At 39.1% G+C, this 17,467-nt stretch overlaps 1 protein-coding gene across 1 annotated transcript in view; it reads right to left on the reverse strand.

Moving 5' to 3' along the window:
* GFRAL (GDNF family receptor alpha like) overlaps positions 1–17,467 on the reverse strand; it is a 95,533-nt gene that overhangs the window by 10,707 nt on the left and 67,359 nt on the right. Inside the window, exons 4-7 of the mRNA XM_075598159.1 lie at positions 6,211–6,627; positions 3,754–3,810; positions 2,201–2,531; positions 1,008–1,258 (exon numbers count right to left, since the gene is read on the reverse strand). Of these exons, the coding sequence (XP_075454274.1) occupies positions 1,008–1,258; positions 2,201–2,531; positions 3,754–3,810; positions 6,211–6,627 (1,056 nt within the window). The remainder of the gene's footprint in view (positions 1–1,007; positions 1,259–2,200; positions 2,532–3,753; positions 3,811–6,210; positions 6,628–17,467) is intronic.

The raw sequence follows: 17,467 nt of genomic DNA on the forward strand, positions 1-17,467 counted from the left end.
TGTGTTTAAAAAGTGACCAAAACCCTCCAACATACAGTACAGTGTACAACAAATAAAAATGTCAATTGTGGGTACTGTACATTTGCATATCTGAGACAGGTCTGCAACCATGTCTTTCCCATTATCGCTTAGCAAACAATGGTTCCACTGCAGCCAGGGATTCTGGGTAATGACATGCAAATGAGCACTCACAGTGAGTCACTTTTATCTGTATCCATTTTAACATGGACCACTATAAGCTTATGCTGCCATATTACACAGCTTTTCAGGGTTAAAGAAGTTTGTCACAAATTGCACACGTGTAAGCATGTGACTTGTATATGTGACAAGAGTTACTACACACAGCTATCAAGCTGACAAATGTATCTCCCCACAGGGTCCCTAAAATGAATTCTAGATCCCCATAATCCATCACAAATGTCACCTTAAACACTACCACCACCAAATATATTTCAAGATCTAGAATTTTCTGAATCTTTGGTCTCTGTTTACGAAGACAAATATATAATTAGCACACAAAAAACAATCGTAGCAAAATGTGTTAGAAATGCACTTTTCTTCAAAGTTCAATTTGAGCTACCACTCAGTTTACGATTCATTGATTAGCTTTTGAGTCTGTCTACACCACAGCGGTCCTAGATGCATTAAGAACACAAAATATTGAAGAAGCGTACATTGATAATAGAGAAAAAATTTGAGAATAGCATGTCAACCATTAGATTACATGAATAAACAAGCAAGAAAAGGATCAGCAAGGTAGTGTGACAGGGAGACACCAGGTCACCAAAGCTTTACAGCAACACTAGATTTGTTCAAGATATTAGATTGGGGAAAGCCAAATAATAATAATAATAATAATAATAATAATAATAATAATAATAATAATAATAATTAAATGAAAATATAAATCGTTTTAAATATAATTTAATTAATATTAGTTTGGGATAATTCATTTTTTCATGGTACATTTTTCTTCCTACAAAAATATATGAGAGAAGAGAACTTACTTAAACAGGACTTGCTATGCAGCATGTGGTAATACAGATTGCATAAATGTCGTTCATCAGGGTTCAGTGCTATACTACATGTGCACTGCATTTGAAGCTTTGTTCCAAGAATGCCAATGTATGCAGCTTTGCAATCATCATTTCCAGAGCATGTCAGATCTTCATTGTTCACACCAAACCAACAGCTTTCATCGTTATGACACGTGGTTGTATGCTCCCAACATTTTGACTGATATTTTTCATATCTTTGCCTGAAGAAAAGTGTAACTATAATCATAATTTTGTACATGTGCTAGGTTGCAAGAACCTAATAATATGTGTTACAGAGAGTAAAATAGTGTGCAGGTAAGTATATCTGTGCATTATAATTAGAGTCTTTCATTAACATATTATACTGTATACAGTATAGAGCTATTCATTTTTACAATATTCTTCTTCTCATAGAGGCTATATTTCACAGGAAGCTTACTATTTTGGTGACATTATTAGCCAATTGTTTGATGGGGTATTACTAAATGGTGCTACAGTAAGCCTTGGTTCACTCAATTAAATAGTTTTTTTTTTTTAAGTATACCAAGGCTTAACACTGTTTAGTAAGTTTACTTCCATATTTACTTAGCAGTACTATGCTATGAGACACGTTCTGAAGACATAATAAACCTTACAGCCCTTTACTCTAAATAGGCAATTTTGGGTCAATGGGAGGTGTTTTATGGAGTAGATTCAGATATATTGGTGCATCTCACCTACTGCCCCCTCATAACTCCTGTTGTTTTTGTTTTAACTCATCAATATAGAATTTACTAGACAAAACAATCTGCAATGTTGCAGAGTCATAAAGTAACAATATTCTGTATGTACTATTACTGCTACACAAATCAATGTACATGTATTGTAAGGTTAAAATACATCATTGTGCTATCAACAAATACATGTTATGTATGACCAGGGAGTGTCTTAGTGGTAGCAGCACTGTGTCTGGAATGGGTAAAACGGATTAAAATCCCAGAGCCAGCTCCTTCTCACTTTGAGCAAGTTACTTTATCTGCCAGTGTGTCAGATGACAAAATTAAGTAATTTCTTTGGAACTGTAAGTTATTATGCCTGTAAAGTTCTTTTAACAAAAATTCACACTGTACTATGTAACTATGTGTTATATAACAAAATTATATAAATATATACTTTCTACTAACCTGCACAGTTCATCTTCAAGGCAACTGCGAATTACATTGATACAGGAAGTAGTTGGATCTGTGCTCATTACACATGATTTGCTATGAAGAACATCTCTGGTATGTTGACAGTCCTCATCAGATTGAGCGCAATCACAAAAAGCCAGCATTTGAGCAACATTAAAAGGCATATAATCATAAGATGATCGTGTAGTTGTCTGACAGTCATTTACATTGCATACATTTCCATTGACAGAGCAAGCCTTTATATGTTCAACCAAGTATCTATTACACACTGGATCTCTAATGCAAAGTGTTGCAACATCTAAACAAGACCATGGACTTCCGTATTCTAAAAAGAGATAACCATAAATCATCACATTTAATTATTTCCATTTGAAAAATTCAAGTAGTTACTAAATGAACGTTTACCATAGTAACTTATTTGGTAATTTATCTACTTACCTGCCCATGTGCAAAATTATTTGTGAGATGTGATTTATTATTAGATCTCTAAAAGATATATTCATTGAAGATAGTTGTCAAATTAATACTAAAGATAAGGAATGTCACAGTTTGCTTATTGGTTTAATGTGTTTTGGAATCAAAAAAGTTAATATTGACAATAGCGGGAGTGACAAAGGGAAGTATATTGAATACTGTATAGAAGTTGTATACTATGGACAAACATGAACTTAATAGAGAAGTTGATTGTTGATTGATCTTATGTAAAATTGTTGATCTGTATACCTTGCGTTTTGTATTGTGTCAATATTGTATACGAGTGTCTTTGTCGCGATATGAAGGTTCAAGGATAAGTGTTAGTGGACCACAACGAAATCAAATTGATTCCAAAATTTGGAAGAAGTTACTGTATTTTTCGACTTCAATCAAGAAGCAAGAAAATGTCGATAATCATGTTGAGGTCCTCTGTTATATATCTTTATATGTTCCTAAATTAACTGTTGACAAATCTCTCTCGTTTTTTGGGGAATTCATTTTTATTTTAGTCTCCTAGTTTGCTGTTGTTGTCTATGTTTTTTTCTCTAAGTTGAAAGTCTCTTTACACAAGCATATTGCATTCCATGTGAGACTACCGCCTGGATTCACAAAGTTCCTGTAAAAGGTACAGTGTCAGAGATCGACCCAACATTACCTGCCATTTACTTGAATCGCTGTTAACACACCCCAAGCTACGAAAATGTTTATCCAAGCTTTTTAAATCCCCGGTATGCATGCTTCCAATAGGTTGCACAGCAGGAAATTGACACCTCTCTCTTGGTGCATGCATGCAGTCTCTGCAAATCAACTTAATGCAATTGTCACAAACTTTCATTTACGGTAAATCCTATAATATTGATATATGATTACCAAACAGTATTAAGTTATTCCCAAACAATATAGTGCACCAAACAATGTGTTAATTACTTTATTTCCCCCCCTCTGTGACATAAGGCACAGTACTGCCTTGAACAAATGTATATTTGTTAATAAATTAAATACAAGTAATCTATAAATTGCTTAAAAAAAGATTTACAACAATGTTGTGACTTGAAAAGTTCAAAGTACTTTACCAAGATTGGCTAGTGAGCTTAGCTTCCATTCTAACTTGATGTTGATATATGATGTATCTAAAACAGAAGAAATGGTACACACTGTAAGTAATAAACAATATAAACAATATAGCATACTATATTTTAGTTTGTTTTAAATGCCACCCTTATTTATGCTGGAATTATTTGTTAATATGGTCATGAAATGATGATTATATGAATTAAAAGGCTCCAAAGATAAAGTGTAGTAAACATGTTTTGATTCTATGGTATTTATCAAGGTGTCCCAGTTATAAACTGAAGCAACATTGGAAGAAATAACCCCAGATTTAAAAAAAAGTAAAATTGTTTTGTATTGTATGTCTTTATTTATATAGCGCCATTAATGTACATAGCGCTTCGCAGTAGTAATACATGTGGTAATCATATAAATAACAGATAATATAAATAACAGATCATGGGAATAAGTGCTTTAGACATAAAAGTAACATTTCGGAAGAGGAGTCCCTGCCCCGAGGAGCTTACAGTCTAATTGGTAGGTAGGGAGAACGTACAGAGACAGTTGAAGGGAGTTCTGGTAAGTGCGTCTGCAGGGAGCCAAGCTTATGTATCATGTGTTCAGAATATCCACAGTGCTATTCATATGCTTCTTCAAGCAAGTGTGTCTTAAGGTGGGTCTTAAAGGTGGATAGAGAGGGTGCTAGTCGGGTACTGAGGGGAAGGGCATTCCAGAGGTGTGGGGCAGTCAGTGAAAAAGGTTTAAGGCGGGAGAGGGCTTTAGATACAAAAGGGGTAGAAAGAAGACATCCTTGAGAAGAACGCAAGAGTCTGGATGGTGCATAACGAGTGATTAGGGATGAGATGTAAGGAGGGGCAGAAGAATGTAAAGCTTTAAAAGTGAGGAGAAGAATGGAGTGTGAGATGCGGAATTTGATCGGAAGCCAGGAGAGGGATTTCATGAGGGGAGATGCTGAGACAGATCTAGGAAAGAGTAGAGTGATTCTGGCAGCAGCATTTAGGATAGATTGTAGGGGAGACAGGTGAGAGGCAGGAAGGCCGGACAGCAAATGACTCACACCACACACTTCATGTCCCACGCCTCCTGAAAGATTTCCACACTGCCTATTTTGACAAGCAATGTCCAAAGACATGAGGAAAAACCTCATGAAGGGACTTCTATCAGGCCCAACAAGATTGAAACCCACATCCTCTGCTGTTCAGGGCCAAAGCTCAAGAAGTAAGTGAACCAAACTGCTGGATATCTCAACTGATGCAGCAAATGTTTAATCTCTACTACTCACACCTGTAGCTTTTAATGGAAGCTAGGGAGAGGGGGCTACAGTACATGTGTGAGCAGTAGAACTCAAACATATGCTGTGACACTGGAGCTATCCAGTAGCTGGTTTAGCTCCACTACTATAACTGTTGCACTGAATAGCAGATCTTGTGGGTTTTGATCTTGTTGGGCCATATGGTTGGAGGAAAGGAAATTTCACCAGCAACAAAAAGAAACTGTTCTTTACAGTAAGGGCAATTAAAATGTGGAATTAATTACTCATTGAGATTATGATGGCAGATACAATAGATATCTCCAAAAAATGGTTGGACCTTTTTTTTTTTTATAAAGGAATGATATACAGGGACAGACCACATAAGTAAGCATGGGAAGGATGTTGATCTAGAGAGAAATCTAATTGCCAATATTTAGCGTCAGGAAGGAATATATGTTTCCCCTTATGAGACATCATTGGATGAGGTTTTCACTGGGGTTTTTTGCTTGCCTTCTTCTTGATCAAAATACTGTAAATATAAATATAGGATATAGTATGTGTCGTCTAAATTTCGCATAGGTTGAACTTGATGGACATACAGTATGTATTTTATCAACCTCATCTACTATGTACAGTAACCATGTAACGTCTACATCATCACTCAGGTGGTTAATACTATGTATTTTCTTTGCTCATTTATAGAAGCAGAACATACTGCTGCGGCCAAGTTTATTCGAGCATTTGCCCGTTCTTGGCCGCAGCAGTAGCCTGGCGCGCGCCCGAGGGTGACGGGCGTGCGCCGAAGCAGCGGAAGAGAGCCCTCCGATCGGGGCGCTCTCCCTACCGCTGCCGGGTCCCCCGGAACCCCCTGCCGCCGTCCCGCGATCGCGGGACACCAGGGCTCCCTCGGGGAGCCCTGGACGCGCGTGCAGGGGGCGCAGGCTCCCGAAGACGCGTGACCGCGCGTCTATGACGCGCGGCATGCCGAGGGGCGGCCACTAGCAAGCCGGGAAATCTCCCGGCTTGCGGTACCGGCCACACTTTAATAAAGTGTGTCGGTAGTGTAACCCTTCCATCCAGTAAGACTGGATTTTGCTTAAGATATTGGTGAGATCATAAGATATAGGGAGATATTCTCCAAAATAAAAGTGGCATGTCAACAATGTTGATAACTAGGAATGAAACTTGTGCAATATTCTTTACTTACCTGGGTTAAAAACTCCAAGATCTTTATTTCCCAATGCGTGTGTTAACATTTCTCTCTCTTTGGCATGCTTTAAACAGGTATTATTGTAAATACTATTCCAAATGTTTACACATTTCTCTTTTGTTGGATTTGAACATATACAGTTTCCCAGGATGGTTGGTTTTAATTCATTCCAAGCTGACAAACACAGTTGTCCTGCACCTTGAAGAACACATCTGTTTGCATCTATGATGCAAAGCCGCCTGAAGTTTTCATACAAAGAAAAGCAATTTTGGTTTTCTTTGCATAATTGTTTTGCAAAAAGGCAGTCGTTTACTTTCCCTCTGGGAGTAACAACTATTATTCTTGAATGTTGTGTGGAGATTTTCTGAATAACAGATATTGCAGACTCAATAGGTTCAGTAGGACTTGTATGCACTGCATGTAAAAACAAAACAGACAATATACATTAGATAATCTTTTCACAATAAAAATGTAACATGTCTTCACTGGAATGTTTAGTCATATCCAAGTACCATGCATTAGTTGAAAATGAGAGAGAGAGTGACGGAGAGAGACTGAGAGACTGAGAGAGAGAGACAGAGAGAGAGACTGAGAGAGAGAGATGGAGAGAGAGACGGAGAGAGAGACGGAGAGAGAGACGGAGAGAGAGACGGAGAGAGAGACGGAGAGAGAGACGGAGAGAGAGACAGAGAGAGAGACAGAGAGAGAGACTGAGAGAGAGAGACTGAGAGAGAGAGAGACTGAGAGAGAGACTGAGTGAGCAAAAGAGTGTGACAGAATTTTTGAACTGTTAAGTTGCTTTCACTTTAAGTTTATTTTGAAAAAGTTATAGTTAGTTAAACAGTAGTTATATTTCAATAGTTAAATCGTTATAGTTTGTTAATAATAGTTATTAAGTATAGGCACATTTGTAAGTTCAAAATCCAAGCTTTGTGAACTTCAAAGTCTGTTCAGAATTTCAAGTCGAACTTTTGATAGAAGTTTAAATCTGAGCAAAATTTGAGCCCAAAACTTAGAAAATGAGCAAACTTTTTGAAAAAAACATGCAAACGTTTGCAAATAGAGATGCAGCCACGTGCATTAGAACCCTTGCCTGGGAAATTCTGGGGCAGTCTCACAGTAAATGCCTCAACATTGCTGCAACATTGCCTCAACATTTCTGTGAGATTCTTAATGGCCCATCGGATTAACACAGCAGGGGTCCCTGCTGTCCCATTCAAACGCGTCAGAGGATTCATCTGTGCTTTTAAATTTATGACTGTTATGCCGCAATAAAGTTTTTTCATTTTGACACATGCCTCCAGCCCTTCTATGCAAAGCTGTGCGCATCCCGTTCTCTTCTCTTCTTCATCTACATTCCAAGACTGCAGCACGCATTGGAACACGAGTCCCTCGTCATACCCACAGAAACAAGTAAGATTGGAAATGATGATGTGAGTATATCAAACAATATACTAAGACATTTAAGTGGCTATGTTGTGTTTTACCTAGCAAGTGTGGTGTGTAGCCTTCAGAGAAATTCATTGTGGAGCCACGGGAGAGTCAAGACTTACCCCGAGGGGGATTGCCATATATATTGTGGCTAAGGTCAACGGCTGTTTACTCATGGACACTAGAGCTCTATATTATGGTTATGACACATTGTCAGGGTACTTGCACCACATGATGTATGGGCTAGATGACACCCCGCTTCAATTGGGAGTGTAGCCCTCTTTCCTACGCTCTAGAGTGACTACGGGTACTGCACACACCTGTTGGCTCAAGGAGATCTGGGCCTCCGCTAGCTGGGAGCCTAGGGGTAATAGTTATCTTATTGGCAGCGCCTCCACTTTCCTAGGATCCCCATTGCGTAAGATTCCCCTGGGTAAGAACAATAGCAACACACATCACATTGTAACTGTTTACTGTAGTACTGATAGAACCTTATCTTATAGGTATCGCAATAACACACATATAAAACATCAACCAACTTCTTATAATATAACCCTAGTGGCCCGGCCACTCTCATAAGGAGAAATGTCACTGTCCCGTCACCGCATGCCCCTACACCGTGTCCATGTAACTGTATTTATGTATATAGGCTCAGTCCTTTGGCCACTCCGCTTAGTGTCCCCAAAGAGTGTTCCCTAAGGCGGGATCAGCGCCTGTTGACCGGTGTTGGTGCACTTTAGTAAATACCTTCCAGTCACTGTGGTGACCGGCAACAATTTCACAATGGATCCGCCGATCCAGCGCAGTCTCTCACGAGTAGTGGATGATGCACAGCAGCCTGGGCCCAAACGTCTGTCACCAACCGCAGCTCCGCGATACTGTGTCCCTATCTGTCTATGCAGTAAGGGGTATGAGTCGCTACCAATATAGGACGTCCCTGCAGCACCACAAGCTATGGTGACTCAGGGAATATACTGGGGCCTGAGGGGGAATCTGCCTACACAGGTGGGTCACTGACCGCCTGCACACACCTCTCCCCTTGCTCCTCCGGTGCCCTCTGGCTAGCGTGGTCTCTCCCCCATGCTTCCCTTTCCTGCCTCTCGCAAATCCTGCACTCCTATTTGCTCCCTGGCATCAGGTGACTTTGCTGAGGCTCCTGGGGGTTGTAGTTTACTTGCTGAACCTCTTCTCATTGGCCGCCTATTCGCGTGCTTTGCTCTGCGCATGCATGAACTCTCTCCGCTCTGACAATCACTCCTAACTATTGCGCAACAACATGGCGGTGCCCTGTGCTATCGGGCCGCTGCGGAACCTTCCAAACACTTCCTGCAAATACACGCTGCAGCACAGGTAGAAGCAACCTGAGACATCCCTACAGGAATATAAAGCGCGTTTTTACCTGTTCCATCATCCCCTCATTAGTGATCTATATAAACTGATGTTCCACAGCCATTTCATCAGCATTAGAGCACCCATTAGGGATTTATTCCCTTGTCTACCTTAATACAAATCATGAAGGCCAAAAATAGACAATAATAAAATAAATACACAAGCACCTAAACCCCAACATTAAAAGAACTAAATAGCCTAATAGTACACATCACTAAAATGTATCTATCACCAAAACAGCAAAATAATTAAAATTATGTTATTTCAAAACCTAACAATATAATTAAATAAACACCTACGCAAGCAAACTATTCAAGAAATAAAACCACTAGCCAACCAATCAATTAAATAAATAAAAGCACTAGCCAACAAAACAATTCATTAATTTAAATCACTAGCCAACAAAACAATTAATTTAAACCACTAGCCAAAAAAACAAATAATTAATTTAAAACTCTAACCAATCCTAAAATCTACTAAAAATAAGCCATCCAAATTCCAAACAATTTAATCCAAACAATAAACAGAAATAGAAAAAATAACAATCAATTTTAAACAAGTGTAGCGCTCTTTCCTCCACCCCCCGGGAGATAAGGTGACTACGGTTTGTGTGTGTGTTACCTGTGGCTCACAGGAGATCAGAGCCTCTGCCGCTGGGAGCCTGGGGTATGCCTGATTCGATAGGTGACAGAGCCTCCACCTCCACCATATTTGAAGGATACACACCAATGTGATAAAACGATAACACTTTACTTTTAGCATATAAAGCAATATAATCATGGACAACACTTATATCATCACAGTACTGGCGAAATGCTAATAAGGTATAGCTACCCACCAAGCCTCACACAGCCGTAACCCACCACCGTGTCCCATAAGTCCCACACCCAACCCCAATGTGTGAGACAGCGCTGCTCACTAGTCTAGGTGTAATGGTTGTGCACTTAGTGTAATAGGTACCTGCTAGGTGTTCCAGCACCCGGGCGCACCGACTGATAATGAACATGATACGCTGATCCAGCGATGGAGTCTGCCTCCACGAAAAGTCTGCCTCCCCTTGGGGTGGTATCCAGCTGGAGTGTCTCACATGAAGATAATTTCTATGATGAAATGATGGTCTGGTCCCAAACCACAGGCCGCCAGTGCTGCGCAGCTTCACAGCTGTGTCCCTGATACTGATAAGCTAATGGGGCAGTGTCCCTGTCTAAAGGCCTGTCCCTGTAGCAGCCACAAGCTTACAGGGGAGTCGGGGCCTAGTGCAGGGGTCACAGACACCATGCACATACACCCTCACCTCTCTGTGCCCCAGCTCCGACTAGCGTTGTTCCTGGCTTGCCAAATGTATCCTTTCCCTGGTGCAGGGAATACTGCAGCCCTATTGGCTCTGCTTGGGCACCTGATTGCCTGCCCCTGTGCATGCTGGGGGCTTTAGTCCCCATGGAGCCTATCCTGCAATGGCTGCCACTGCAGCTCTCTCTCTGCACATGCGCGACTCACAGCACATGCGTGGCCAATCGCAACATGGCGGCGCCATGGTTAAATGTTGGTTACAGTATCTCGAACAAACACCACTCTATCATCTCCATCAAATCACAATTGATCAATCCTTCTTTTATGACAATGAAATGCAAATAGAAAATTCTCAAGAAACAATAAGTGAGCTCATAACAATTGACGATAGTCTCGTTACACAACAGCAGACTTTATTATGGAGCGAGGACAAGTATCTGCGCATTGCACCTGGAGAAATGAGCAGACCACACAGTTTATTATCTGACGAGTACGCAGAGGAACTATCATTTCCAAGCATATATCTTGGACAATTCAGAACTTTTCCAGATAGTTTACGTGTAACACCATTTATGATGGCAACCAGCGAACTACGCCATTCTGATCATCGTGCCATCACGCCATATTATCTACTATATGGAGCAATGAAAATTATGCGTTTGAGAACACGCGACTCTCTTACGGTTGCATTTAAATTCATAGGAAAGGACACCAAACTTACACGTCACCAAGTTGAATCTAAACAGTACATCAACAACTGCATAGAGAACAACTTAGCTTTCCTACGTACCATTCCAAATTCTACATATTACTGGGCTCAACGCAAACGTGATTTGTTTGCTATGATTAGACAGCTTGGAAAACCAAACATGTTCTTAACTCTGAGCGCTAATGAACTTGGTTGGCCTCGATTACTTAAAATACTTTACAAGTTCCAAAACAATGGTACAGATATTAGTGAGGCTGATGCAGCAAATTTACATTTCATAGACAAGATTACATTAATTAATGAGGATGCAGTTACATGTGCCATATACTCCAATAAAATTGTTGATGTTCTTATGAATATACTACAGTCAAAAAGATCAAGCCCCTTTGGAATATTCTATGTCATTAATTATTTTAAGTGAATAGAGTTCCAGCATCGTGGAAGTCCGCATGCTCAAATTCTCCTTTGGTTAAATAACGCCCCAGCCGACCCACTTGGTGCAAACAAAACCGACGCCATTGCCATGATAGACCAACTAATATCTGCATCGACTAGCAAAGCTTCTGGGCATATCAAACTTCAAATACACAAACATACATTCACGTGCTACAAGAAAATTGCCACAAATAAGCAACAAATATGTCGTTTTGAAGCTCCATTCATGCCGTGTCGCAAAACAACTATATTAGTGCCAATGCCAAAACAGACCAACGTCAAAAAAAAATATGCTGCTCATTACAAAACAATGTGGAACAATCTAGAGAACAACAATTACGCCAATATAGACGCATTCTTTATGGCCAATAATATACATTCATACGACTATTACTTAGATGTTCTCAGAGCTGGCATTAAAAGACCCAAAGTTTTCCTAAAGAGAGAACCAAGTGAAAAGTGGCACAATCCTTTCAATACTTTCATATTTAACGTTCTACAGTCCAATACTGACATACAATTTATCACTGAAGAATACTTTTGTGCTGCGTATGTCGTAGAATATGTTAACAAAACAAATAGAGGTATCAGTAACATACAACGACAGATAATTAACATCATGAATGAACATCCTGAATTTGATATCATTGAAATTACCAGAAAGCTAAGCATCGACATGCTGAACACCATTGAAATCACAAGCCAAGAAGTCGCCTGGCATTTGCTACACCAACCCATGTCTCAGAGCTCAGTAGTCGTAGTTTACATACCCACTCTCTGGCCCATTGAACGACAGCAACTTAAGAAATCCAACTATGAAATGAATGAACAGGACCTCACAGATGATTCCAGTGATATTTGGAAAGACAACTGGTTTGACAAATATGAGAAAAGACTATTACATTTAGAAGATTTAACATTGGCATCTTTTGTTGCAAATTACACATGTAATGCCAAAAGAGTTTACAAAAAACGACAGTTTCCACGCATCATACGCTACCGTAATTATGACATGGCTGAAGATATTTACGAATATAAACATGAAACATACCATTTAACAACGAGGAGGAGGACATTCTATCTGAGATAAAAATGTGTTACCATATACAATATTATAGGCTAAAGCAGTAAAATTCAGGGCATTATTGAAAACCCTGCTTTCTGGTTAACGTTTCGGGCATTATCCACAGTAATGCCCTGAATTTCAGCAGCTTGCAAAATGCAGTTTTCAATCTGTTTATTCAGCTTTCAGGACAGCTGAGACAGGGCAGGGGATTGGTTTGAATTAAGTAAAAGCTCTGAGACATGGCAGGGGATTGGTCAAAAAGTATCAGCCACGGTTTGACTCCTCCCCCTCCCGAGCTGACTGAGATTTTCTGAGCAGATTCCGTTGAATTGGGAGGGGGGGAGAGAGTCTGCAAAGAAGTAAGTGTGTTGTGTATAGAGGTGCAGTGGGGTGTGTGTGTGTGTGTGTGTGTGTGTGTGTGTGTGTGTGTGTGTGTGTGTGTGTGTGTGTGTGTGTGTGTGTGTGTGTGTGTGTGTGTGTGTGTGTGTGTGTGTGTGTGTGTGTGTGTGTGTGTGTGTGTGTGTGTGTGTAGGGGGTGTGTAGAGGTGCTGTGTTGTGCTGTGTTGTGTGTAGGGCTGGGGGAGAGAGTGCAAAGTTTAGTAAGTGGCTGCATTTTTTATTGTGGCTGCCGTGTGTGTGTCTGTGTGTGTTGTGCTGTTGTATGTGTAGCAGCAGTTTGTGTCAGTGTAGATCTGATGTGTGTGTGTGTATATAGAGCTCCAGTGTGTGTGTGTGTGTGTCTGTGTCAGTAGCAGTGTTTATGGGTGTAGCATGTGTGTGTAGCAGCAGGGTTTTTGTGTTTGTGTAGAGCTGCTGCTGTGTGTGTAGAGGTGATGTGTAGTGTGTAGAGGAGATGCTGTGTTGTGTGCCTAGAGCTCCATTGTGTGTGTGTGTGTGTGTGTGTGTGTGTGTGTGTGTGTGTGTGTGTGTGTGTGTGTGTATGTAGAGGCACTGTGTTGTGTGTGGTGTGCTGTTTTGTGTGTGTGTGTGTGTGTGTGTGTGTGTAGAAGCAGTTTGTGTGTGAGCTGCTGTGTGTGAGCTGCTGTGTGTGTGTGTGTGTGTGTGTGTGTGTGTGTGTGTGTGTGTGTGTGTGTGTGTGTGTGTGTGTGTGTGTGTGTGTGTGTGTGTGTGTGTGTACCCAGAGGGGGCGGCAGTGTGTGGATATAGATATCTGCAGTGTAAGAGTATATAGAGGTGGTTTCATGTATTTACCATTTTATTTGAATAAAACAATCTATTTAACTATACAAAAGTGTCTATTATTTATTAAATAAGCCCACATTTAGCCTATAATAGTAATAATCCCCTCAGAACAGGGCATTACTGGCCAATAATGCCCTGTTCTTCAGGGATTATTACTTAAATAATGAAGAGCTCATCTTACAATAACGCAAAATATACGAATCTGACTTGGACATTCGTAAAACTATACAAATATGCAAAGAAATGTGCAGAGAGGAAGGGACAGCAGATCCCGACAGACATGCCAAAATGACTTAAATACGTTAGTGACTCGATTACAAGAAGACCCCAATGCATTCAAACAGTTTTATGATAATCCTGAAAGTGAAATGAATGCAGATCTTAAACTTGCCACCCTCAACAAACTTGATGCTATAAAGCAAAGGATGAGAAATGAATCTCTGTATGGTGCTTCTAAATCCAGGATTGAACAATGATGGCAATATAGCCTAGGAGTCCGGGGTATAGTAGGTCAATGAAAAAATATGTATATATGTGACAGGGTATATAGCTCACCATATAAAGCCCAACATGGACAGAAAAAGTGTAACCACCCTCAAAATGAAATCACATGGAAGCCCTTATATAAAGGGACTCCCAGTACAATCACTATATAGAGGGATGGTATCCTGAACCATAGGCTGGAGCCCTGCAAATACCCTATGGTCACAGTCACAATATTCAGAAATAAGAGTAAATAACTCACATTGTAGACCCCTTCTGCTCCATGAAAGCGTGCATCCGTCCCGTTTTGTAGATAAAGTATGCGTGGAAAGATGGTGGAGCACTGCAAAAAATAGGGCTGGAGGCAGATCAGTGAAAAATAAAAATGCTTTAATGGAAATGCATGGTAGCAAAAGCTACATTAAAAGGGTCCTCTAATGCGTTTCGCGCTTTAGTAGCGCTTTATCAAAGAGTGACCCATGTCCCCACTGATCCGCCTTATATACCAGCCACCGCGGAAGTGATTTCGCGCCAAAAATCAGTCAAAAAATCTGACTGAAGCTGAGTCCCCGTAAGAACTATGATGGCCTCATAGGGTAGAAACACCTCCGTGCCAAGTAGGCAAAGGCGGAAGTACACGAATCTGAGTACAAAGCCAAGTTGATAAACCTTGGCAACGACATACAACATATGATATAACAAAAAGTAACAAAAGAACTGTAACATGCTGAATAAAGAGATAAATAAGAAGCATATTAAAAAAAGAAAAAATACATATAAGGAAATATAGAATGAAAACATAATATAACTAAATTGAACTCTTAATAGATAAATGGGAACATGAAGAAATATACCCATCAATAAACCCATCACTCTTTAGAATATTTTTATGTCTTATGTCACTATACATGATAATAATGGTATAAATAAATATTAAACTAAGTCAAAAAATAAAAATAAACTAATCTCAAACTAAAAGTAAGAATAATAGCAATAACAATAAAGTTAAAGAGATACATATGTATAATTATAATATTTACACAGAAAATTTGAAAAGTATATTTATATAAAAGAATAATTCTGAACTAATAATAAACCACATAATTAGCTCAACAATATCAAACTAATGGATATCTAAACGAACCTAAAGTCGAAGTATATAAATATAAAATATTAATTCTATAAAGATATGTTAATTAAAGTGTATATAATGCTTATATTTAGTGTACATAATAATAAACATAAATATAAATGAAAAAACATTATTTGTGAAAAAAAGACTAATATTAGAAAATGCAATAATTTTATAAAAAATGTATCAGTTCCCAATCTTGATTAATCCCATTGGGGTGTAGGGAATCCATGCTGAAGATCCAGAACATCTCGCGTCTATTGAGCATGTTCAATCTGTCACCACCCCGGATGGGTGGAGGAACATGCTCAATAGCCGAAAAAGAGAAGTTCTGGATACCCCCCTGCGAACAATGGGCAAAATGACGTGACACCGGATGCGTAGTGGTGCGTTTTTTTATAGCTCTAACATGCTCCATTATCCTAGTTTTCAAAGGTCTAATGGTGCGTCCGATGTAGTGTTTGCCACACCCACAATTTAGTATGTACACAATGAAGCTAGAATTACAATTAATGAATGTAGATACTTTTATAATTCTTTTAGGTTTAAGAGTATGGATACTTTTAAGTGGAATGGCATATTGACAGACCACACAGTGAGCACATTTATAGAAGCCTTTTGGTATATTAGAAATATGTTGTGGATGATTTGAACGAAACAAACTTGGTGACAAAAAACCTGCCAATGATGTTGCTTTTTTGAAAACAAATTTTGGTCCATCTGTAACTACATTTTGTAAATCCTTATCCAATTTTAGGGTATCCCAATATTTGTAAATGATATGTCTAATGGAGTCTGCCTGCTTACACTGTTGCGTTATAAAAAAGGGGGCCCTATTCTCCATTTTCTTGGTCATTGTGGTTCTATTCCCCTTATTTTTATAATTCTTTCTACTAATAAAGAGATCAGCACGTTCAAGAGTCTTGACTGCATCAAGAGATTCCAAAATATGAACTTTATTATAACCTCTTTTGAGAAATCTTTGAACCAGATCCTCAGACTGAATATCAAAGGATTCCTCAGTAGAGCAAAGTCTTCTAAGTCGCAAAAATTGCCCCTTCAAAATCCCCTTCTTAAGAGGCCTGGAATGATTGCTACTTGCCATCAAAAACACATTACGTGAATTGGGCTTCCTATGGACGTCCGTTTGAATGATTTTGTTGACATCTATATACAACATTATGTCCAAATATGCAATGTGTTGAATATCAAAATCATAAGTGAATGTGAGATTGTATTGGTTAATATTAAGAGTGTTAAAGAAAGCCTCAAAAGAAAGAAAATCACCATCCCAAATGAAGAACAAATCATCAATATAACGCCTGTAAAAAATAATGTGTTCTCTAAAAGGGTTATGATCACTTAAAATAAAAATAGATTCCCAGAAACCCATAAACAAATTAGCATAAGATGGTGCAAATGAAGTCCCCATAGCAGTGCCCTTAAGTTGTAAATAAAATTGTGAATCAAACGTGAAATAGTTGTGTGTTAGTAAAAATGTGATACATTCAATCAAAAATGAGCAGAGTGTAATCGGTAATTTGGATAGATGAAGATAATATTGAATAGCAGAAATCCCTTGATTATGTTGTATAATACTATAAAGCGACATGACGTCCATAGTAGCCTAACTGTAAGAGGTTTTCCATTGGACCTCCTGTACATAAAACCCATGTATAGTGACATAAGACATAAAAATATTCTAAAGAGTGATGAGTTTATTGATGGGTATATTTCTTCATGTTCCCATTTATCTATTAAGAGTTCAATTTAGTTATATTATGTTTTCATTCTATATTTCCTTATATGTATTTTTTCTTTTTTTAATATGCTTCTTATTTATCTCTTTATTCAGCATGTTACAGTTCTTTTGTTACTTTTTGTTATATCATATGTTGTATGTCGTTACCAAGGTTTATCAACTTGGCTTTGTACTCAGATTCGTGTACTTCCGCCTTTGCCTACTCGGCACGGAGGTGTTTCTACCCTATGAGGCCACCGTAGTTCTTACGGGGACTCAGCTTCAGTCAGATTTTTTGACTGATTTTTGGCGCGAAATCACTTCCGCGGTGACTGGTATATAAGGCGGATCAGTGGGCACATGGGTCACTCTTTG

This window comes from Ascaphus truei, chromosome 4 (assembly GCF_040206685.1).
Source record: "Ascaphus truei isolate aAscTru1 chromosome 4, aAscTru1.hap1, whole genome shotgun sequence".
Lineage (NCBI taxonomy): Eukaryota > Metazoa > Chordata > Amphibia > Anura > Ascaphidae > Ascaphus > Ascaphus truei.